This window comes from Callorhinus ursinus, unplaced genomic scaffold (genome assembly GCF_003265705.2).
Source record: "Callorhinus ursinus isolate GAN/ISIS: 27379988/994484 unplaced genomic scaffold, GSC_fseal_2.0 scaffold11, whole genome shotgun sequence".
Classification (NCBI taxonomy): Eukaryota; Metazoa; Chordata; class Mammalia; order Carnivora; family Otariidae; genus Callorhinus; species Callorhinus ursinus.
The window spans coordinates 35,259,796-35,285,188 of NW_027397073.1; the positions used below are offsets into that span (position 1 = coordinate 35,259,796).

At 39.7% G+C, this 25,393-nt stretch overlaps 1 protein-coding gene across 5 annotated transcripts in view; it reads right to left on the bottom strand.

Moving 5' to 3' along the window:
* Nucleotides 1-3,328: 3,328 nt before the first annotated feature.
* The window catches only part of KIAA1328 (KIAA1328 ortholog), a 366,775-nt gene continuing 344,710 nt past the window's right edge, over nucleotides 3,329-25,393 (bottom strand). For 4 of the 5 annotated variants that reach the window (XM_025886685.2, XM_073898300.1, XM_073898301.1 and 1 more), the window contains one exon: nucleotides 3,329-6,628. In XM_025886685.2, coding sequence (XP_025742470.1) covers nucleotides 6,418-6,628 — 211 coding nt within the window. In that variant the 3' untranslated portion in view covers nucleotides 3,329-6,417. The remainder of the gene's footprint in view (nucleotides 6,629-25,393) is intronic. The other variant, XR_012380034.1, reaches the window with a different exon arrangement.

A 25,393-nucleotide genomic window follows, 5' to 3' on the forward strand; every position in this document is an offset into this window, starting at 1 on the left:
CTGCCACGTCCGAGAGGCAGGGAGAAATTCTGCTGGGGGTCCCTGCTCCCGAGACCCTTCTGACACTCATTGCTACTTGACTTTTTTCCTCCAACACAGTAAATCTCCTTCTATTATTCTCCCAGTTGATATAGTAAGTTGTGTCATTTTGAGAAGAAATACATAATGGTATATTAGAGGAATCATGGATCTCCTCATTCATGCTTAGAAAAAATTTATTACAATGTAAGAAAGTCTGAATAGCATGAATTTATTATAATGATTTAACACTTCTGCACTTGAGTTAAAAATGCCTCTCCATAAATAACTGTCCCTGGAAAATGTAGCAAATTTACGCAGTTTACCATTTCCCAATGTTATATAAATCCAACGCGCTTAGATCACGTCCAGCTGGGAGGAGAAGGCTGCAAACCAGGGCTGTGGAGTTCATCCAGCCTCAGGTGGCAGCGACAAGCAGTAGGACAGCCGGCCTTCCCTACCTCCAGCTCCTCATCTCAGCACGGCGGAAGAGAAGGACATGGAGCAGGGAAGAGCACAGCGCAGAACTGCAGCGCAGGCGAAGGACCCTGGACCGTGGACACCCCGGTCAGGGGGTCAGGCCATTGTCTGTGTGGTGGTGCCAGTGAGGTACCCACCAAGGCCACCAGCTGTGGAGCGCAAGGAAGGGGAGGGAGAGGCAGGTGCCCACGCCCTGCCTGGACCCTGGTCTTCCAGTCAAGCGCCTCTTCTTCTCTCACAAACCCCAACAATGATTGTTACTCCTCGGTCTTCCGGACCCTTACATCCCGTGGAGCCCCGCTCTGGCTCCTCTGGACACCCCACCTGGGCCTCCTGGCATGGACACTTTTGCCTTATCACTCTTGCTTTCCTCTGGGCTAGATCAGCGTTCCAGGCACCAACTTGTAAGGTAGGAATGACCACCCTCTTTTGACAAATAATTTTATGAATTGTTCTATCTGAGGCTTAGAGAGTATAACTTACAAAGCTTAACTTTATAATCCAGTTTAAATTTATAAGGCATAACCTGTCTCAGTGTGTACAGCTCGCAAGTGGGAAGGCTGAGTTGACTCCAAGGTCAGTATTTGTCACCTTTGGACACTTAACCGTTCTAACAGGGAGACAAACAATACAGCGCAGTTTGAGGCGGGATATGACGGAAGGCTCCTGGAGCATTATTGGAGCCAGGAGAAAAGAGTCTATAAGGATGCCTGGAGGGGGGGGTGGGATCAGAAAAATATGGAAGTGGTGACAACTGAGCTAGGTCTGGAAAGATTCATCCACGACAGAGAGAGACAGATGTGGAAAAGTCACACAGATAGGAAAGAGCAGCATGTCTTTGGGAGGTGGTCAACAGCTGTGAGTTGCAAAGGTGAATGTAGAAGAGAAAGGAGGGAGATGGGGTCAGATGCTGAGTCCTGGCATGTCACTCTAAGGGGTATGCTCCTTGCCCTGTAAGCGTTGTGGAGTCCTTTGGATTTTTAAGCAAGAAAGTTATAAATCTTAGGTTTGTTCTAGAAAGAAAATACGAGTCAGTGTGGGAATGAGGAGGGAGCAATGGAGGTGTCCCTAAGCCCTAAGCCCCTCAGTACAGCCCTCACTTTCTCCTTTATGAGAGAGGGGCAAGCAGCCTGGCATAGTACATAGTACAGAGTACTGGACTTTAGAGGCACAGATCTGTTTAATGGCTTCCTTCCCTCCCTCCTTTCCCTCCCTTTCACCCATGCACCTACCTATCCATCTAACTGATAAATAATATACATAAATAACGTGCCAGGAACCATGCTAAGTTCTTGGGAGTGAGTGACGGCTAAGACCTACATCTTATCCTGGCCACCATGTGGCCTACCATCTAAAGGAGGGATCAAATAAACAGGCATTTCTAGCCCAGCAAGTGTGGTGATAAATGATGTACAAATGGCTAAGAAAGCTCATAAGAAGGTCAGGAGAAGGATATCGTAGTGCCTTCAGGAACTATGGAAGTTCACAGCACAGAAGTCAGGAGAAAGAAACAGTGGGGAAATGAAGGGGCCAGAGGTCTACAGTGGGCCAAACCATGAAGGTCCTCGTGCATTATGCTCAGAAGGCCAACCTCTTTCTTAAGCGCAATAGGAAACTAAGTACTGGAACTATCCAACACTTTTAAGCCAGGGCATGACATGGCAAGATGACCCTGGTAGCTTCCTGGAGAACAGAAACAGGTAACCCTTATGAGTGCTTACTTATCTGTGCTGAGCACTCGACATGCATTAGTTCACTGCACTCTCCAATAACCTTTTGTGGTAGGTTCTGTTATGATCCCCATTTAAAGACAAGAGTGAGGCAAAGAAGGGTAAAGTCACTTGTTCAAGGATGAATCCAGGCCATCTGGCGGGAAGACCAATGCACAGACTGTTGCACCAGCAGAGATAAGAGTGAAGGGGCAGGTTGAGAAATAGGAGGTGGACTTGATACTATTTGGGAATTTGACTGGAAGGAGGGGGGGGATGGGAATAATGACCCTCCCACCCCCAGATTCTGAGTTGGAATTCTATTCTTTACTAGCTGATGACCTCAGTTAGGGTTTGTTATGCCTCATTTTCATTATTGGTGCACAAGGTGACACCCTGAAAACTTAGGTGTGCATAGATGTATCCCTGTCCTCATTCCATCAAGGACTTGAGGTGGCTTGTAAGTAACACATATGCAAATGATTTCTTAAAAGTATGACTCTCATAAGCATTGAATAAGATGGTGCATAGGGCTTGGAGTTGATTGAGTGATGATTATATCCTCACCACCTCTGCCTCTGAGGGGTACCTGCAGTCTCCTTGGGCAGGTGGAGGTGCTAGGTTGACCGGGGGAACAAGGGGCAGGAGAGGGTCTCTGGCTGTTAATTGAATCTACCAGTATGATCTCAAAACTGGGCATTTCAGGCACACAAGCCCTCGCCTAACATCTCTTAGCACCTAAAGCCAACTAGAAAGGACCATTTTTCCTGTCTCAAAGGGCTGTGATAGTTCTTCCTTGCTGAGCAGTTTGGGTGACGGGCACATGGAAGGGACTCAGAGGTGCACAAAGATCGAAACCTCCATTCTAGCAACCACACAACCTAGAGGAGACTTGGTGTCCACGTAATGGGAGCGAGCTGAAGTCAACCAGGAAAACCTATCAGGATATGGCAAACCATTTTCTTTCTTTCTGTTGACCCAAGCTTCGGCTGTTTTGACACATACTGAGGAGAATAACATCTGATAACCTGGGGTGCTGTTCTTGCTTTCAAGCTCTGCCCCACTGATCTGATGAGGGGTGTGAAGGGACAACTCGATATCAAGACCACATGAGGAAAATAGCCATGGAGATAATTTATTAACTTAAAATCTCATACATATATAAACAGTTGCCCACAGTAAAAACAATACTCTCCAAGGTGAGGATAAAGCATGCATTGGGAGGGTCTGCCATAGCCTCCATCCACCTCACTAATGACCCCAGACTTCATCCAGCTCCTCTCCTTTAGGCCTATCCCTTCCCAGAGTCTCTGGCCATGGTGCTGGAAGCAGGGCCGAGTGGAAAGAGTGGCTCTGAGGGAGGAGAGAGCCCCTCCCTTCCCCATGACATTTGGGGTTTTCTAGATAAGTCCTCACCACGGGGGATCAGGTTTGGATGAACACAAGTGTGCCTATGTGAAGGATGACTGCCAGAAAAAGCTTTTCCTTGACTGACCTTCGTTTCCTAAATCAAGCACTTTGGGCCCCTGTAGGAGCTTCAGTGGACATACTTTGTCCTGTGCCATTTTGCAAACATGGATTGGTTTTCCAATCTGCCCAACCAGCAGAGTGGGCAATGTTGGGGCATTATCTGCAGCACCCCTAATATGTGTCTAGTCTTGCTCTGAGGAAGCAGCTGGAGGCAACAAGTCACTGTTGTGAGTACTCTACCAGGAAGAAAGGCAGACTCCTCTGTGTCAGACCCTCTCTCTGTAGGATATCTGCAATTAGGTCAAGCTTCCAGGCTCCACAACAGCCTCAAGGCTCTACAACAACCTTTTCATATATATGTGTGTCTCAAAGTCAGACAGATGAAGATGTTAAAATAAACCGTATAAAATAAAAAACTGTTCAGTTCATAAGGAAGACACTGGATTAGACACAAATTCACATCCTGTTGCCCTGACACACAGGAAGGGCCTACAGGATAGAGAAAGGCAACCGGTGGGGGGGATGTAGCATATGAAAAATATATTGATTGACGTGATTGACGCTCTGCTGAAAACCCATCTTTGCTCTTCCAAACTGCTCATGCAGGGGGAGGTAAAGAAGCACTTAAACTCCAATCTGTGGCACATGACCACCCCTGCCCCCTGCCAAAAGCCCTTAGTTTGTCTCATTTATGATTCTTCTGAAGGCAAACAAGCTTCTTAAAGACAGCATCATCCTTTTGTTGATCCTCCTGGCATGCCCTTATTCTAGAGACCTGTAACGTCACTGGTGTCCAAGTGGCAGAGTGTAGTTATGGCTGATCCAAGGGAGCTGGATGTACTTAAGGTGCTCTTGACACCTGAAGCAAGGAGAAGATAGTTCTGGAAACCTAAATTTAACTGAGAAAATGGCTGAGGGCTCTCAGTTTGTTTCTTCCCATTTTGCCACACCAAAGGAAACTCAATTTTCCAAATGCTTTCTGAAATGGGATGAAATTGACTCAGTTTCTGTCATGGGGTGAACTTTAAAAGGATACTTTAATCTGCAGTGCTTTTTCAACTTTTCAACTGGATGCCTAAAACTAGTCAGTCAATCCTGACCTGAGATTAAGGACTGGTGTTGGTAGATCCCATTCTTATCTTCCCCCAAGAGCAAAAAGACCCAAGTGAAGGAAGGCTGAGTAGAGGTGTTAGGGCCTCAGCCTGAAGAGACAATGAGATTTTGATCTACCCAGATAAGGAATCTCTTTTAACAAGGCTTTTGTAGGTTGATATCTAGTTTTGATAAAGAATTCAGGGAAGCCATGCAGGCTCACTAAATGCAGTTCACCCTGGGTGGTCTGACCTTGGCTACCAATGCTGACTGAAAAAGACTCTTGATCCCACTTCAAGCCTGGCATTCAGTGAAAGGGAGAGAGAAACAGAAAGCGACACCCTCCAGATCAAATAAAGTCATCAAGTAGACACATCTGGGGACACACCTCCCTTGCTTCCAATGACTGGGAGGTTGTTAACTCACTGGCTCTACCAGGCTCATCATGCTGCCCATCGGCATGAGAGTGCACTAGAGCCCACTGTAAGCTGAAGGACCCATCTCAAGAGCTCTGCCAAATAGGAGAACAGAGAGAGAATGAGGTCTCAAGTGTACTTCTTCCCCAGGCCTTTTCTGGGTCAAATGGAGGACCCAGTGGGAAAGATTGGAAAGACCAGGAGGATTCTGCTTGGGGGTGGCGGAGGAGAATCTGGCAGGGAGAGACGGTTCTTTGGGATCACGGGAGAGTGACTCTGAGCAGAGCATCCAAAAGGCCTGATCAATCTAGGGCCTTTGGTCCTCATGAAGTAAGAGGGAGGACCAGGGAAAGCCTCTCAGCCTGTGGCAGCTGATACTCCTCTCTAGTGGCTTCTCCCCCAGACACAGCCATGGGCAGCTCACAAATATAGACACTTAGGTCAATAAAAAGTACTGAGCTCTTGCTCTTATTTATCCTGGGAAATGGGTGGGTGGCAGGGAAAACATGTCAGTCCTGTGCCTCCATTTTATTTCCTGAGGGCAGTCACTCTGTTACATGACTTAATGCTGATTTCCAAGGGTTGGTTGGATCCCTCCCTCCAGCCCATTGTGCCCTTTGGTTAAGGGCTGATGACCACTGGAACTGACTCACAACTGGTCCTCATTGTTGCTTGTGATGGTAGGGCACCAACTCCAACTTCGGAATTAAATGACTACATGTGCATAGAAGTAGGCAATGAGGGAATAGAGGTAAAGGAGAGGTGGAGAGGTAAAGAGTCTGTCTTTCTGAAACTGCTTATGTTACAAAAGGGCTACTTTTAAATCAGAGGGAATCTTTCCGTGAAAAGGTCTTCCTTGTGTACAAAAGAAAGCCAGCCTCTTCTAACAAAGTATGAAGAAGGAAACACTCTGGAAATGAGGCTGAATATCCAAAGGCCTTTGCATGTAGAAAATGTCCTATGTTAATTTTCTAATCTCTGCTTGGCATAGAAAAGATACTGCCCTCCACCTCTATCCCCCCTTAATGTGTTACCTGCTGATGGGTCTGATCAAAACCACTCTGGGTTTGTAGCATGATTACTATGTTCAACATGTAACAGGATGTCAGTGAGAGAGACCCCTGTGAAAGAAGAGACACGGTTACTTTGCAATCAAATAATTTAAAATCCTAGATCAGGATATTGAGAAGCAAACACATTTCGGATGGAAATTTGTAGCGTGTGTTTCAACGTCAAATGAAAAAGATATCTTCCAGAATTTGATTCTCCTCTAGGTCTTCGGGGGTCCTGCCTGTCCCCATCTTGTTCCAGATTGATTTTCGAGGACTGAGTCGACGAGTACTGTGATTCCAGGCCCCAGCTTCTCTGGAGGGATGGGGCTGAGGTTTGGGAGCAGACTTTGGACTCAGGGATTGAACCAAATCCAGCAGAGATGTCTCATACCTGCAACACACACGGCCCAGACAGAAAACGATCAGACCAGTGGAACATTAGAATCCAAGAAGCCTATAGAGATGGGGGGGCCAGGAGCAAGAATCAGATCACCGATCACATCACGTGTAAGAGGGCCTGCGAGGGGAATTTTAGGGAGGGTAAACAGCAGAAGGCCCCCGCTGCCTGCCTGTAAGCTCTTCTCTTCTGCTGATCACCAACATTCTTTTCTCAGCTGTGAAGAGAGGCTGTGGAGTGGGCAGGGAGTGCCAGTAATGCTGGCACTAGTAGATTTACCATAGGCTTACTAAGTGCTAGGCAGTGTCCTTTTTTTTTTTTAAAGATTTTATTTATTTATTTGCTAGAGAGAGCACAAGTAGGCAAAGAGGCAGGCAGAGGGAGAGGAGAAGCAGGCTCCCTGCTGAGCAAGGACCCCAATTCAGGGCTCGATCCCAGGACCCTGGGATCATGACCTGAGCCGAAGGCCGATGTGACTGAGCCACCCAGGTGCCCCACCAGGCACTGTTCTTAATGCTTTACATGTATTCAACCTTCATTTAACCCTCTGAACATGAAGTAGGTACGCTACTAGTCTGATCTCTACTATATACATGAGGAAACCGAGGCTCAGGGAAGGAACTCATCCAACATGAAGCCATTATATGGCACAGTCAGGATTTGGACCCAGATAATTTGTCTCCAGTGCTCTCATTCAGGACATTAAAGCTGCCTGGTTTAAATCTCTGCTCTACCATTTTCAGGCTGTGTGATCTTGGGAAAGTTCTTCAACCTCTCAGTTCAGATTCTCATGCATAAGGGGCTAACAGAACTCCTGTTAGGATTAAATGAGTCGGTTGGTATAAATTAACATAAATAATAAATGCTAGTTCCGTCCTGCTGTCTCACTCCCACTCTCTCTAGAATCTTGGGAAAAGAAACTCTCATCTGAATCTATGAAGAGCTCCCTCCAAAGAAAGACTGCCTTGGTGTCCAGCACTTTCATCAAAAAGGGTAGGCTTAAGCAGCAGAGAGAGAAACTACTAGTGGTCAGTAACACCCTCATCCATGACCCATTTGTATGTATTCCCACCAGGGAAAGTCAAAGGCATAAATGTATCTGCCTCCATACTCATTCATACAAGGGGCCAAGTAATTTCTACAGATATACCATGAAGTCTCAAGCAGTCACACAGGGCCATGGACTTGGCTTAATGCTCTTCTGTTGCAGTCTTGAAACTCTTGATTGTATCTTTGACTTTGTGTTTACAAATGAAGTCTGATGGGACAAGGAAGCAGGTGTGTGAACAGAGGAGATAAGCTGGGTGTACATATGTGGTTCCAGGCCCACAGGCACAGTGGACAATGGGCAGTGTGTATGCCAAACAGTTGGCCTGCCTGCCTGCCTGCCTGACTCCAGGTCTGGTGTGCACGTTCCTGCCCAAAGAAGCCTGGGGCGCTGCAGGGATCTGAGGGTGTGGTTGGGGCTGGGACCTGGGCCCATTCTGGTGATAATGATGGTGGCAGCAGGAGGAGCAGTCGTGGTAGCATTTGCTGGCTTGCCTGTCTTTTCCCAGAACCTATCCCCAAGGCAAAATACTGGCGCTCAGCAGTAAATGGCCCCTTCTGTCTCCTGATGCCTGAGCAGAGGTGGGGCAGTCTGCGCTCTCCTTGATGCAGCTTGAGCCTGGTGGGGAGGGGTGAACTACTTTGGAAGCACTGCGTCTGAACCATTGCTTGTGGATTTATAGTAGTTCAGTCATAAAAAAAATTATAACAAAAAAAAATACTAGCTCTCTGGCCTGGGCACTAAGATGAGAATGGTAGCATTTATGTAATATACATCAGTAAAATATTATAATATAAAAGCATACACAGATATAAGAAGAGATAGAAGAATTCTTCAAAGAGTTCAGAATCAGGTTTTAAAACCTGCTGCCCTGGGGCACCTGGGTGGCTCAGTCAGTTAGGTGTCAGACTCTTGATTTTGGCTTCGGTCATGATCTCAGGGTCCTGGGATCGAGCCCTGCATTAGGCTCTGTGCTGGGCATGGAGCTTGCTTAGGATTCTCTCTCCCTCTGCCCTTTACCCCTTCCCCCGACTCACACGTGTGCTCTCTCTAAAAAAAAAACAAAAACAAAAAACAAAAAACCCAGAAACCCACCCCCCCCAAAACCAGCTGCACCACTGCAAAGTAAATATCCACGGGTTTAGAAATTAAATGTAAAGATTGTTGCATCTGATGGAAAACAATACTATTTTCATATGCAGCTTCAAATGAACCAATTAATGAGGATGACAATTTTAAAATTAATTTTTCTTTGTCATGGAAGATACAGCAATAGAAAGCATAGGTAGGAGTTTTGAATTATATACAAATTGTTAAGTGATTTTGGTTTCTGTTATGACCTCTACAAGTTATGGGACATACCAGAGAAAAACAACATTGAACAAACTTCTATTTAAAATTAGATTTTTGACATACATAAAACTAATGTGTATAAAGAGTTGTACCTTTTTAGAAAAATTGTTCTGTGTCATCAGCTCAAGAGGTACTAGAATTTATGTTTTGAAATCATTTATCAGAAATCTATCCTAGTGCTGCCACAGCCTATAAAATATTCCCAACAGCTCCAGTGTCAGTGGATCAGCAGAAAGATTCTTCTCAAAATTAAAAATTACCAAAAATTATGTGTGATCTTTCATTTGCCAAGAGTGACTGATTTGCTTTTAGTTGTATCATTTAAAATAAAGTTGCTAAATGTATCGATTTTGATGATCTAATAAATGAATTTAAAGAAAAGTGAGCCAGAAAAATCTTATGATCAGTCATCACATTAATAAAGTATTTATTATATAAAATCATGACCTCAAAAATATACATTTTTTTTTGCTATCTGTAGGTTTGTTCTATTACTCATATATCACCATTATTGGTCATGATTTATAAATTTCTTCTTAAAGGAAAAAGCTTTGTATTTTAGTATCTTTAACTGTACATTTTCCTCCTACTTTTTTTCTTCATCCTACTTTTTGAACAAGCGGTCCCACATTTGCATTTTGCATTGGTCTCATAAGTTATGTAGCTGGCCTGCCTCCAAGTTCCAGGCAAGATCAGACTAACATCTCAGGCATGGAAATGTCATATTTTCTATGGTATGAAAAGCTGTAAATTGAAATTCTTTTGAGCAAAATTTTTTTTTTTTTGCAAATTTTATTCTCAAAGCATTAAGGCACTATTTCAATACAATTATCTCTGCCATTCAAAACAATGGTTACTGTGTCCAACCAAAACATCTTCATTTAAGTTGTAAGCCAATGAGTTGGGTACTGTTTCTAAGAAAGTTTCTTTATCAGAAAGAGAGACCTACTTCATGCTCAAGGAATAGGCTTTGTTTGAACCTTCCTTAGAGACATGTGGCAGTCTTATGGTAATAGTCATCTCTTTATACAGACTGTCAAAACTTATTGAAAAGCTAGAAATAAAGCAAAGGTGTATTTTTCTATACAATTTCATGCTTAAAACAGCTAGGGAGAGATACTCTGAATGAGGAAATAAACCAGCTGCTTTCTCTGTTAAAAAACAGAATCCAAATAATTGGGGATCAGAAAGTATGTCAGAAATCGATCTTTCAGAGATGCAAGCTAAAATAGAGGGTAATGATAGGGATTTGTGTTTAAAGACTGATTTAATAGGTACCAACTTATTTGATCATTTGAAAAAAAAGCTGTGGGCTTCAAATTACTTCATAGTACTCTTATTCAGATATAATATAGTAGAAAAAACCTGCATAATATGGAAGGAATGACCCACAAAACCATAGAAAGTTAGATCTGATTTATTAGGATAAGTTAGGTTATGCGGCAGAATGAATTAATGTCAAATTCCAATGGCTTCATATAACTCAAATATATGTCATGCTTATGTTATAGGCTCAAAGTAGGTCCAGGCAGAGTGGCTCCACTATCTTCTGGCTACATCACCTGGAACACGTAAGCTTCTCTATAGTTTTGGCAGGGCAGAGAAACTGAAGAGTTGTACACAGGTTTCCACAGCATGGAAGTGATACAGCACCTCTCCTTCTATCTGATAGGCCAGAACTAGTTGTGTAGCTCCAGACCGGGAGGAGAACCAGATAATGGCAAACAGTAATGCTTAGTCATGGAGGCCTGGGTCTTAGACATAATTCGAAATAATTCTCTTATTTTACTGATGAGGAACCTGCGGTCCAGAGAGCTATAAGTGAACTGATTAGGGTTACACAGCAAGTGAGAGGCAGAGCCAAGTGGTTTTTACTCCAGGCACCGTGACTTCCTAGACTTGGGTATCCTCAGTCTTTCCACCAAGATAAATCAGATGTGTAACTCAAGGCAAAGTAAAAGAAGAAAATAGTTGCTGTTTCCAATTGCATTTTATTTTATTTTTATTTATTTATTTTTTTTAAAGAGAGAGAGAGTGTGCGTGCATGAGCAGTTGGGTGGGGGGAGGGACAGAGGAGAGGGAGAGAAAGATTCTTAACCAGGTCCAGCGTAGAGCCCAACTCGGGCCTCGATCTCACAACTCTGAGATCATGACCTGAGCCAAAACCAAGAGTTGGACGTTTAACCGCCTGAGCCACCCAGGCGCCCCTACATTTTATTTTAAAAGTACGGTATGATTACTTGTAACTCAGCGTGAACATATCCACATTCCTAATCAACTGGGCCATCTTTTTGGCAATAATTTCATTTACCCTAAAGTACAAATGCTTATCTGCTTGGTTCTGCTGTTATAAAATTCTCTTTCTCTAGAAGCCATGTTCTATCATGGATTACACTGTGGGAGAAGAGTCAGAAAGTCTGCGGTAGACAAGGGCCTCAGATTTCAGTAGCACCTCATAGCCAATTTCATTCAACAAGTGTTTTAATAGTACTTTTGCTATCAGGAAAAACCAAATAATTTGGCAGATTAAAAAGCAAGAAAATAGCAAAGATTGCTACTAAAAACCAAAGCTTGAGAAATCACCCAATTTTACACCAGAATTATATATGCAATAAAGCGAAATAAAAAAATGAATTTCTATGGCATTTTATAATAAATACCAGCAAAGAGCAATGTTTATCAAATTGTGTTCTGTGAGCAGTGTGTCTTAGTTTGCTGAGGTGACATGTGACAGGAGGTTAGTTATAAAGTTGATTAACTTGGCCTGACCCTGATGGGAGTTTGGTATTTCAACAATTTAAAGGGATAGGCAAGTTATTCACATCTATAAAATACCATCCCCAGAACAACTCAGACTTTATTTGTGCCATAGGCATTGACTGTGTTGGCCTTTCTTGCAGTCCTCACAGAGCCAGGACTTCCGAGTTCCCTGGGCGCACAAGCTGACTTCTAAGCTTCCTTATGGAGAGGTGATAAGCAGAAGGCTTATTTGCTTTATTCTGCCAGTCCCATCCAGGAAGCAATTTGGACTTGGCTGTGCTGACATTAATTCTGTCCTCCTAGAGCTCTCACTCGTTTTGGTTGCCTCTGACCTAGCAAGACACTGAGACAAAATCCAGGGAGGACATGATCTCTGGAGCTTTCCCCTCACATTCCCTTTTATCATCTTCTGCGATTTCAGATCTCTCCTGATTACGCTTCTCTTCTCTCACCTTTTAAATGATGGCATGTCCCAGGGCTCAATCCTCAGCTTTCATATCTTATGTGATTCCATTCGTTCACATGACTTTTAATAATATCAGTATGTCCTAAACATATAGCTCCAATGTGAAGCTTGCTCCCAAGTTCCAGACTCACATCCCCAACTACTGCCTGATTTCTCCACTTGGACGTGTAATAGGCATTTCTGACTATCCTAAACAGAACTCATTTTTCCCCCTTTAAATCCTGTTCCTCTCCATCAACGCAGCTACCTCTGGGTCTGCACATGTGCTGTATCCTCTGCTTAGGATGCTCGGCTGTCAGACCTTGTTTGATCTCTCTATTCATTAATGTCACCTCCTCAAAGAGGCCTTCCCTAAATGCTCTATCTGAAATAGCCATCATACCACAGTCACTTTATCTCATTATGGTGTTTTATTTTCTTTATATCACTCAGTACTACCTAAAATACATTATTTATTGCCTACCTCTTTCAACAGTAATGAGCTCCATGAGGGTGGGGTCATTATTTTGTTAATTGATACTATCTCCAGTGCCAAGAATGGTATCTGACACAAGGTAGGTGCTAAATATTTGTTGAAAAAAATGAGTGGTCCAATAGCTTAGATTTTAGCACCTTCCTCCATAAGCAGCTTTTTAAAAATTTTGGACAGCTAGTTTTTTAAAAAATCACAATATGGGGCACCTGGGTGGCTCAGTTGGTTAAGTGGCTGGCTCTTTGTTTCAGCTCAGGTCATGATCTCAGGGTCCTGGGATAGAGCCCCACATCAGGGTCCACGCTTGGTGGGGAGTCTGCTTGAGGTTCTCTCCCTCTGCCCCTCTCCCACTCTTTCTTTCTTTAAAATAAATAAATAAAATAAATCTTCAAATGGTGGCTCTACCAAAAAAAAAAATCACAATATATTTCAAACATTCTGAAAAGTATTACCCATCCACATAGTCTTGTTCTCATTTTACAAAAAAAGAATAATACACATATGGTTTTTACAAACTCCTTTTTCATTTGATATATTGGAACTATTTTTTCCTTATCAATTTTTTTACAACATTATTTTTAATGAAGAGCACTTAGGTTAGGTCCAAAGGTCTTTTGAGATGAAATCAACTATGTCTCTTTTTCCTTCTCTCAACTGGTCAATGCCCAAAGAGTATTCTCCACTGCAATCCATCACAGGTTAGCAAAATACTGCTATCTCTGTTGTATTCTGTACTTCTTCCCTCTTTATTCCCATCCCTTCCCATGCCCTCCAACACTTCTGGAGCTTCTGCTTCATGACATACTTGGCTATATTTTGTACTCTTCTTAGAGTACTTCCTTCATCTCCTATTTTTCCTGAAACCTGGCTCTTTGCTGAGGTCAATGCTTTCCCTACATTATTCACAGTGCACATTGTTTATACTCAACATACCTTATGTATTTCATGGCCAAAGGTAGTATTGGAATCATCTCTGCTTCTATTATTGCTTTTGGATCACTATTCTCCCAGTACCACATTAAATTCTTATCGCTCTGAGTATCCTGTCATCTGCTCTACCACTCTCAACCTCTCTTCATCTATATCATCTATTTACCCACTCACTCTCAATCACTGAAGATGTTAACACTTGATTCAGTCTTCCCCTTCAATTTAACTTTTACCATCATCCTTGCTAATGTTAACATCACATGAATGACACTGGACCAACACTCTGACTTCTTAGTTCCTTGGCATCTCAGGTCAAATATTTTTCTCAGCAAGCCTTTCTCTTCATATCCTGGAACCTGTCATCAATTAAAATGGCATCTTTTTTTTGAATTCAGTAATTCAAACATTCTACTACTTCCTGATGCCCACATGCTACCTTCAAGCTTGCTTTTTCAACTGCTTCCACTCTTTCTGCCCATTTGTCTCATCAGACTATTAATTCAAACAGTCATTGTTCTAAGAACTAAGAATAAAGTGGTGAACAAATATAAAATCTCTGTCCTGGTGGGACCATAAATAGCATACTTTCTTCCCAGCTCTTCATCCCTTATCTTGAATTTCATGGTCTGGCATTCCAATCACTCATTTAACAATGCTCTTAAAAACGTGTCTACTATCTTTCTGTCCTTTCCCCTAAATCTAGCAAAAGCACAATGCTGTGTGAATCTAAACGTCTGCCTTTTCTGTGAGTTACAGTTTGGCAATGTAGTGTAAATAAAACAATGTTCAAAGAAACAAGCAAACAAAGAGCAGATCCAATATAAATTCATTGTTACTAACCTTAAGTGGGTGCTACACATTTTCTGACAAAGCTACTGTATTTCTCTAATCAGCTGTTTTGTTCTCCTCATTTCCCCTTCTCACTACTTTCCTAAACAGATGGCCTTGCTTCCCACTTTAGAGAAAACAGAGGTCATTAAAGAGAAATTGTCTTTACTCTATCAAGTTTACAAGTCTTTCAGCACTCATCATTTCCAGCTTTCACACTGAAGGAAGTGATCCTTCTTTCAGACAAGACTAACCACTCCATTTATGTTTCTTAGGGACATTTTTGTATTGACTATCCACTCTGGAACCTTCAATCTTTTCCTGCTTTCTGGTTAATCAAGAGCACTTAAGAAGACCTCCCCCTTCATAACCAAACCATTTCTCAATTTATTACAGTCTGGCTTTCATCTTCTACCACACCACTAAAATTGAAATCACAAATTCACCAATGACCTCCATGTTGTTAAATCAAATGGATTTTTTGTAGCACTTATTTTACATAATGTCTCTGCAGCATTCAGTGTGGCTGACTGCTTCTTTATAAACTTCAAACTGTTTTATTGAAATAAAAATACACACAGAAATTACACCTATTGAAAGCATACAGCTCAGTGGTTTCTAGTTTATTAAGAATTAGGCAACTATCATCATAATTTAATTTGAGAACATTTTCATTGCCCCCCAAAGAAACCCTGTTCCTATTAGCAGTCACTCCCTAGTCTCACCCGCCCTTCCAGCCCTAGACAACCACTATCTATCTCCATAAATTTGCCTGGACATTTCATATAAATAAAACCATACAATATATAGCCTTTTGTGACTGGCTTTTTCATTTAGCAAATGTTTTCAAGGTTCAACCATGTTGCACCATGTATCATTGCTTCGCTCCTCTTTGTTGCCAAATAATATTCCAGATTGGATAGACCACATTTTGTTGATCCATGCATCACATGATAGACATTAGGCTGTTTCCACCCTTTGGTTAGTGTGAACAGTGCCTCAATAAACAGTCATGTACAAATTTCAGCATGGACATACGTGTTCATTTCTCTTGGGCAGATACAGAGTAGTGGGATTACAAGCATGTTTAACCTTGTAGGGAATTGCCAGATTGTTTCCCAAGCTGGACGTACCACTCCATATCAGTATGTGGAGGTCTTTTTTCTGAGACTGTTAAGCTTCTTCAGAGAAGAATCTTCCAATATTCTACATGGTAAGGAGATGTGGTCTACTTCTGGGCCAGGGAAGGAAGCCAATCTTTCCATTTATAGACTGAATTTATCCTATTTTCGGCCCAATCTGACTCATCTCACCTTCCAAAGTATAACATTCCTTAATGTCTCTTCTGTGTTGAATTTTCTTTTCTTTTTATTTATTTTCTTTTTTTCTTTTTTAATTTTCTTTGAATTTTCTAGATAGAGTTAGCCTCCAGTCTTCTGCTTGGGACTAATACTCCATATGTAGCCCTGTGGCAGAGGTACTGTGTTTTTTAATTCTCACTTCATATGTCCATTCCATAATATTTTTACTTCTACTCCACATCACGACTTTCTATTGTTCATGTTGCTTCTAATTCCCAAAGTTTTCCAAAGTTCTGTGACACCCATAACTTTCTATGTGAATACCTTCCTCAGTGCTTTCTATGTGGTAGCTTCCTCTGTTCTATTTAGCAAGTTACTAATCCTCCATTCACTTTCCATTTTCCAAAAATGTACATAAATCTCCGGTATATTGATGAGTCTTCTGATGTACTTATCCTTTAAAAGCATTTACTTTCTGTCATCATATTGGTGTTTCAGGAAATAGATAAATAGAAGTTCTCAATTATCTTAGCTAGAAAATGTATTTTCAGAGAGGTTACATAAATTTCTTTTAGGTTTGTTTGTTTATTTACTTATTCAAAAATTTACTTTAAAAAATTTTTTTCTTGGGGTGCCTGGGTGGCTCAGTTGGTTGGACGACTGCCTTCAGCTCAGGTCATGATCCAGGAATCCTAGGATCGAGTCCTGCATTGGGCTCCCTGCTTGGTGGGGAGTCTGCTTCTCCCTCTGAGTCTCTACCCTCTCATGCTCTCTCTCTCAAATATATAAATAAAATCTTTAAAAAAAAAAGAAAAAAGAAAAAATTTTTCTTTTAGGCTTATTATTAGGAGGAATTCCTTAATTTTTTCATTGCTCATATGAATGAATCCCCCTTCCCCACTGTATCTTTTAAATAGCTAGTGCTGGTAGAGAGATTTATAGTAATTAAGTTTTATACAATATTGAACTCTCTTAATTTCTTTAGATTATTTTTTCAATTGATTCTTATGGGTTTTATAGGTGAGTAATTACATTGAATATAAATAATGATAGGGTTTATGTGTTTTCTATTATTTGTATTACTTTTTCTTATATTACTGTATTGGCTAACACTTCCAAGGAAATGCTAAAACTATAGGTTTTTTTTTTAAAGATTTTATTTATTTATTTGAGAGAGAGTGAGCGAGCGAGAGAGCACACGAACAGGGGCAGAGGGAGAGGGAGAGGGAGAAGCAGACTCCCGTGCTGCGCAGGGAGCCCGATGTGGGACTTGATCCCAGGACTCTGGGATCATGACCTGAGCCAAAGGCAGACTCTTAACCAACTGAGCCACCCAGGCTGATCTAAAAGGAATTATCTATTATTTCACTATTAAGTATTTGCCATCCAGATATTCTTTATTATGTTAAGTATTTCCTCTTTTGGCTTACTAAAATCAAGAATGAAAAATTAACTTTACCAAGTAACTTTGCAGTATATATTGAGATAATAACATACTTTTTCTTCTTTGATATATTGCTAAGGAATATTCTGTTTTTGGCTTCCAAAATAATAACCACATTCAAGGTCCTAGAATATATTCTACTTGGTTATATAGTATTATTCTTTACATATACTACTAAATTAGATTTCTTACAATTATTTAAGGGTTTAAAAAGCTGTATTTATAGGGAATATTTGTTTATAGTCTTTTTTATGGTTCTTTTTCCCCCTTATATATTATCCTTACCTGGGTGGGAGAAAAGGAATGGTACCAATTCAAGAAAGAATGGCTTTATAAAGAAAGTAGAAGGATAACCAATTACCATAGTGGTCCAGGAGTCCTACATAGGTCTTCTCAGGAATCCTAAAATAATTCTTCTCAAAAGTTCTCTAATTGCTAAAGCAAACCTAGGCTGCTATTCAGGTTTCTTAGCACTTACAGAAGATACAGCATATTTTATAAGTGCTTCACAATCACTTATCAAGCATCAACAAAAAGTCTAGTAAGAATAACAGGGTAGTCTTGAACCTGCCTATGAAACTGCAGACCCCATGGGAGAACTACTGATATAGATGGAGAGAAAATCAGATGTGTGCAGACATAGGATTGAGGGTACTACTCAGAATCTTACCTTTCTGTCTCCTGTTTTCCATTCAACAGAGGTGCTATCACAACAGGACTTTGCTAACTCTAATTTAACATATTTCTTCCTGAAGTGCTTATAAGCCACAGAATGAATACTATGCAAAGTCAGTTCATCTTGAAAGGAAGCTAAAGAATTTACCAGAAAGTCAATGAGTATATGAAAGATCCTCCAATCAAGAACAATTTTTTAATATATATTTTTTTATTTATTTGAGAGAGACAGAGAGAGAGAGTGAGAGTATGCGCGAGCACATGAGTGGAGGGAGGAGCAGAGGGAGAGGGACAAGCAAACTGCCCACTGAGTGGGGGGCCCATTGCGGGGCTCCAATCCCAGGACTCTGAGATCATGACCAGAGACAAAGTCAGACACTTAACTGACTGAACCACCCACGTGCCCCTCAAGAACAATTTTAATATAACATTAAAAGGCACAGCTAACAGAGTAAAATCTCTTATTCACGTTATTATAATTTATATTTTTCTGTAATTTACCTTTTCATCTAAATCTCAGTTTCTTATATGAGAAGGAAAAGGAACTACAATTATGAAGAAGAAAACAAAATTGGAAGGCTAATATAACATGGTTTTAAGACTTACTGTAAAGCTATACTAATCAAGACAATGTGGTATTAGTAAAGGATAGACATCAATAGAAAAAATAAGAGTCCAGAAATACACCAACACAAATATGATCAACTGAAGTTTTTACAGATGTGAAGTTAATACAGTGGAGAAATATAACCTTTTCAACAAATAATGTTGCAACAATTGGACATCCATATACAAGAAGAAGGAGGAGGAGGAGGAAGAAGAAGGAGGAGGGAGGAGGAGAGTTAGAAGAATTATTTCAGCATAAACCTCACACCTTATACAAAAACTAACTTTACATTCACCAAGACAGACCATATTCTGGGCTACAAAACACACCTTAAAAAATTGAAAAGAATAAAAATCATACAGTGTCTATTCTCAGATTACAGTGGAGTTAAAGTAGAAATCAAAAATGGAAATATAACTGAAAAATCCCAAAGTACATGGAGATGTTAAACAATATTCTTCTAAATAAAATGTAAATCAGAGAATAAATCTCAAGATAAACTAAAATATATTTTTAACTGAATAAAAATGAAAACATAACCAAATCTGTGAGATACAGCAAAAGCAGTGCTTAAAGGGAAATTTATAGCAGTAAATGTATATATTATAAAAAAAGAAATCTAAAATCAATCACCTGTCTACCTTATGAAACTGGAAGAAGAAAAGCAAATTAAATCTGAAGGAAGCAGAAGAAAATAAGCAATAAGGAGAGCAGGAATCAATGTAATTGGAAATAAGAAATCAATAGAGAATCAATGAAATCAAAAGCAGTTCTTTAAAAAGATTGATAAACTTGATAAGCCTTTAGCCAGGCTAACTAAGAAAAAAAAAGAGATGACAGATATTACTAATATTAGAAATACAAGAGGAGATATCACTATAGAGCCTATGAACATTAAAAGGATAATCAAAGAATACTATGAACAACTCTATGCCTACAAATGTGATGGCACAGATGAAATGAACGAATTCCTTGAAAGGCACAATGTGCCAAAAATTGCACAAGAAGAAATAGATAATCTGGATTCTCTATTAAAGACATTGAACTGATAATTAATAACCTTCCAAAACAGAAAGCTCCAGGCCCAGATGAAGAAATTAATACCAATTCTCTTTCAGAGGATGAAAGGAGAGGGAATTCTTCCTAACACATTCTATGAGCCAAGCATTACCCTAACACCAAAACTAGACGAAGACACTACAAGATAACTACAGATCAGTATCTTTCATAAACAAGGATGCAAAAATTCTCAACCAAGTAGTATTTATCCCAGATATGCAAGGTTAATTCAACATCTGAAAAATCAATTAACATAATCCATCACATCCACAGGCTGAAAAACAAAAACACATGATCATATCAATAGCTATAGAAAAAGTAGTTGACATATCCAAAACCCATTAATGATGAAAATGCTCAGTAAGTAATGGGAACTTCCTCAACTTGATAAAGAATATCTACAAAACCCCCAAAGCTAGCATCATACTTAATAAGTTGAGAAACTTGCAGCTTTCCCTCTAAGTTCAGGTATGAGACATGGATATCCTTTTGCCATTTCTTTTCAACATCATACTGGAAAAACTAGCTGCTGTAATAAGACAAAAAGAGGAAATAAAAGGTGAGAAGAAGGAAATAAAACTGTTTTTGTAGTGTATGGTGATGAACATGATAAAATTAAAAAAAACTGTTTTCGTTCACCGATGACATGATTGTCTATGTAGAGAATCCAAAAGAATCAACAAAAACTCCTAGAACTAATACGTGATTACAGCCAAGGTTATAGGATACAAGGTTCATGTACAAAAGTCAGTTACTATATACCAGCAACGAACAAGTACAATTTGAAATAAAAAATAGAATACTATTTACACTAGCATCCCCCCAAATCAAATACTTAGTTAGAAATCTGACAAAATAAATACAAGATCTACATGAGGAAAACTAGAAAACTCTGATGAACAAAATCAAAGAACTAAATAAATGGAGAGATATTCCACATTCACAAACAGGAAGACTCAATATTGTCAAGATGTCAGTTCTTTGCAGCTTGATCTATAGATTCAATGTAATTAATCCCAATGAAAATCCCAGCATGTTATTTTGTGGATACTGACAGACTGATTCTAAAGTTTATATGGAGAGAAAAAAGATGAAGAATAACCAAAACAGTATTGAAGAACAAAGTTGGAGAACTGACCCTACCAAACTTCAAGACTTACTAATAAAGCTACAGTAATCAAGGCAGTGTGATATTGGTAAAATAACAGACAAATAGATCAATGGAATACAACAGAGAACCCAGAAATAGACCCACATAAGTATAATCAACTGATATTTTGACAAAAGAACAAAGGCAATACAGCAAAGATAGCCTTTTCAACAAATGTTCAAAGATAGCCTGGGACAAATGGACATCCATATGTAAGAAAATAAATCTGGACACAGACCTTTCACCTTTCACACAAATTAACTAAAAATGGACCATAGACCTAAGTGTAAAATGCAAAACTAGAAAATCCCAGAAGATAGAAGAAAAGACCTTGGGTATGGTGATTACTATGTACAACACCAAAGGCACTAACCATGAAAGGAATAATTGATATGATGGACTTCATTAAAATTAAAAACTTTGCAGCACCTTCTTGCTTGACACGTCTCCAAAGGCAAGGGAAACAAAAGCAAAAATGAACTACTGGGACTTCATCAAGATAAAAAGCTTTTGCAAAGCAAAGGAAAGTCAACAAAACTAGAAGGCAACCTACAGAAAAGGGAGAAGATATTTGCAAATGTCTTATCAGATAAAAGGTTAATATCCAAAAATCTATAAAGAACTTATCAAACTCAACACCCCAAAAACAAAAAATCCAGTCAAGAAATGGGCAGAAGAAATGAACAGACATTTCTCCAAGGAAGACACGCAAATGGCCATCAGACACATGAAAAAATGCTCAACATCACTCGGCATCAGGGAAATACAAATCAAAACCACATGAAATACCACCTCATACCTGTCAGAGTGGCTAAAATTAACAAGTCAGGAAACAACGGATGTTGGTGAGGATGCAGAGAAACAGGAACCCTTTTACACTATTGATGGGAATGCAAACTGGCACAGCCATGCTGGAAAACAGTATGGAGGTTCCTCAGAAAGTTAAAAATAGAACTACCCTATGACCCAGGAACTACACTACTAGGTATTTATCCAAAGGAACAAACATAGTGATTCAAAGGGGCACATGCACCCCGATGTTTATAGCAACAATGTCCACAATGGCCAAAATATGGAAAGAGCCCAGATGTCCATCAATAGATAAATGGATAAAGAAGTGGTATATATATATAATTTTACTAATACCACACACACAATGGAATATTACTCAGCCATCAAAAAGAATGAAATCTTGCCATTTGCAATGACGTGGGTGGAACTAGAGGGTATTATGCTAAGTGAATATATCAGTCAGAAAAAGACAAACACCATATGACTTCACTCATATGTGGAACTTAAGAAACAAAACAGATGAGCACAGGGAAGGGGAAGAAAAAAGAAAATAAGATAAAAACAGAGAGGGAGGCAAACCATAAGAGACACTGAACTCTAGCAAACAAACTGAGGGTTGCTGGAGGGGAGGTGGGTGGGGGATGGGATAACTGGATGATGGGCATTAAGGAGGGCACTTGATGTAATGAGCACTAGGTGTTATATGCAACTGATGAAGCACTAAATTCTACCCCTGAAACTAATGATATACTATATGTGAACTAAACTGAATTTACATAAAAATTTTAAAAAAAATTAAAAACTCCAACTTTGCAAAAGAAAATGTCAGGAGAATGAGAAGGCAAGCCACAGCCTGGGAGAAAATATTTGCAAAGGTCACTTCTGATAAAGGACTATTATCCAAAATATATAAAGAACAGTTAAAACCCAGTAATAAGAAAACAAACAACCCAATTAAAAAATGGACCAAAGAGCTTAACAGACACCTTATCAATGAAGAAATATAGATGGCAAATAAGCATATTAAAAGATGCTCCACACCTTATGTCATCAGGGAAATGCAAATTAAAACAACCATGAGATACAACACACTTATTGGAATGGCCAAAATCTGGAACACTGACAACACTAAATGCTGGTGAGATATGGAGCATAGGAACTCTCATACATTGCTGGTGGGAAAGCAAAGCAGTACACACACTTTGGAAAACAGTTTGGAAGTTTCTTACAAGACCAAGCATATTCTTACCACATGATCCAGTAATTGTGCTCCTTGGTATTTACCCAAAAGAGTTAAAAACATGTCTATACAAAAGCCTTCACATGGATACTTATAGCTGCTTTATTCATAATAGCCAAAACTTTAAAGCAACTATGATGTCTTTTAGTAGGTGAATGGATAAGTGAATTGTGGTATATAAAGACAATGGAATAGTATTCAGCACTAAAAAAAAAAAAACAAAAAAAACCAAAAACAACTATCAAGCCATAAAAAGACATGGAAGAACCTTATATGTATATTACTAAGATAAAAAGGCCAATCTGGAAAGACTTCATACTCTATGGTTCCAACTATATGACATTCTGGAAAAGGCAAAACTATGGAGACAATAAAAGATCTTTGGTTGCCAGGGGCTGGGAAGAGGGCAGTGCAAACACTATATGATACTGCATGATTCTATAAATGGTGGATACATGTCATTATCAATTTGTCAAAACTCACAGAATGTACACATCATGAGTATACCATGTAAACTATGGACTTTAGCTGATTATGATGTGTCAATGTACATTCATTAACTGTAATAAAATGTACCTCTCTGGCAGGGTGTGTTGATAATGAGGAAGATTGTGCAGGTGTGAGGGTAGGGAGTATATGAGAAATTTCTGTATCTTACTCTTAATTTTGCTGTGAACCTAAAACTGCTCTAAAAAATTAAGTCTTTAAAAAAAATTGAACTCTAAATGGATCACAGACTAAGTATGAAACATAAATTGTAAAACTTTTAGAAGAAAATATAGGAAAAAACATCTGTGCCTTGGAGTTAGGCAAAGAATTTTTAGATATGCCATCAGGAGCACAATGAATACAGGAAAAAATTTATAAATTAGACTTCATCAAAATTTAAAACATTTATCTGTGAAAGATACTTTAAGAGAATCAAAGGACAAGTTCTACACTAGGAGAAAATATTTTCAAAATCACATGTCTAACAAAGGACTTCTATCCAGAATATATAAAGAAGTCTCAAACTGATAGCAGATGGAAATCTGGATGGACACAAAGTGGAGCATAACATACATATGAGTTAAATGTATGGTACCAATAGCAGCAAGGCAGGGAGTGGGGGAGTGGAAGTATACCATTGTATGGGTCTTACACCACACAGGAAGTACATTAATATTACTTAAAGGTAGACTGTTCCAGTTATTTGGAGCTACTGTAAATGGCACTTTTATGAATTTCAGTCTCTAACTGTCCATTGTTAGTGTTCAGAAGTAGTATTGAATTTTGTGTGTTGCCTTTTACCCTGCAGCCCTTATAAACTCATTAAGTTTTAGGAACCTTCTGCAGAGTCTGTGGGACCTTTTATGTAGACAATTATTCCGCCTGTGAATAGGGACAGTTTTATTTATCCTTTTCCAAGCCTTCATCTCATGTATTTTAGCTTTTCTTTTAGAACAATCAAATTTAAAAAAAAATGTATATCAATATGAATCAAATCTGCAGCAAGGATTAACTAACAAGAAGGATAACAGAGATATCAATTGTATAAGACACAGTCCTCAGATCTGAAGTACCAGTAATCCTATTCTGTCCTTACACATCAGAGAAGTACAAATTTTAGACCAAATTCTACCTTCATGTTTGATTTATATTGTCTCCTTAAGACAGATCTCCATAGTAGACATGCAAATGAAAGGTAAGGAGAGGGGGCGCCTGGGTGGCTCAGTCGGTTAAGTGTGTGCCTTTGGCTCAGGTCATGATTCCAGGATCCTGGGATGAAGCCCTGTGTCAGGCTCCCTGCTTCTCCCTCTCTCTCTGCTGCTCCCCCTGCTTGTGATCTCTCACTTTCTCTTTCAAATAAATAAATAAAATATTTAAAATAAATAAATAAATAAAATCTTCAAGAACAGAGCAGGGCACCTGGGTGGCTCAGCCAGTTAAGCATTGGGGTCTTGAGTTGTGAGATTGAGCCCCACACTGGGCATGGAGGCTGCTTAAGATTCTCTCTCTCTCCCTCTGCCCCCCCCACCCCCCAAAGAAGAAGAGCAGAGCTAAAAGGGCATGGTTACCTAACATGCCAAGTTGGAAAGAGAATCCTTCTTTGTTGAGAATCAAATTTAGATCTCAGGAAGAAAGAGAAACACAGTAAAATAAAGTGGAACAAATTGTTGATTTATCTTTCCATCAAAGAGATTAGACAGCTTTGAAGAATCCCTTTGAAAAGATAAGATTTCTAAGAAACAAAATTTAGATTTAGACACTCCAACAAAGCCATTGGTATTGCAGGAATTTTCATAGAGTTATTTTTTTAAAGCTCTCATTAAACATAAAAGCAGAATTAAAACTTCCACTCCTCTACCTTCTTCCCCCAATTTCCCCAACCTCCTTGTCAGTGACCTTCCTATATAGTTCATTAAAAAATATAAGCCACAGGGAACTATACTACTATTCCGAGTGCCAAATTACCAACCTCCTTGCATCTGCATTCAATGTCTTTCTTCCCTCTGTTACAATGAAAGGAGTGGATGTCTCCTAACAAAAGCTGATTGTTCCTTATCTGCTCTGAATTCCATCCCCCATCACCTTCCTGGGGACCTTCATTGTTTGATCATCTCCTTGCTCTTCAATATTATTTTTTTCTCTCTT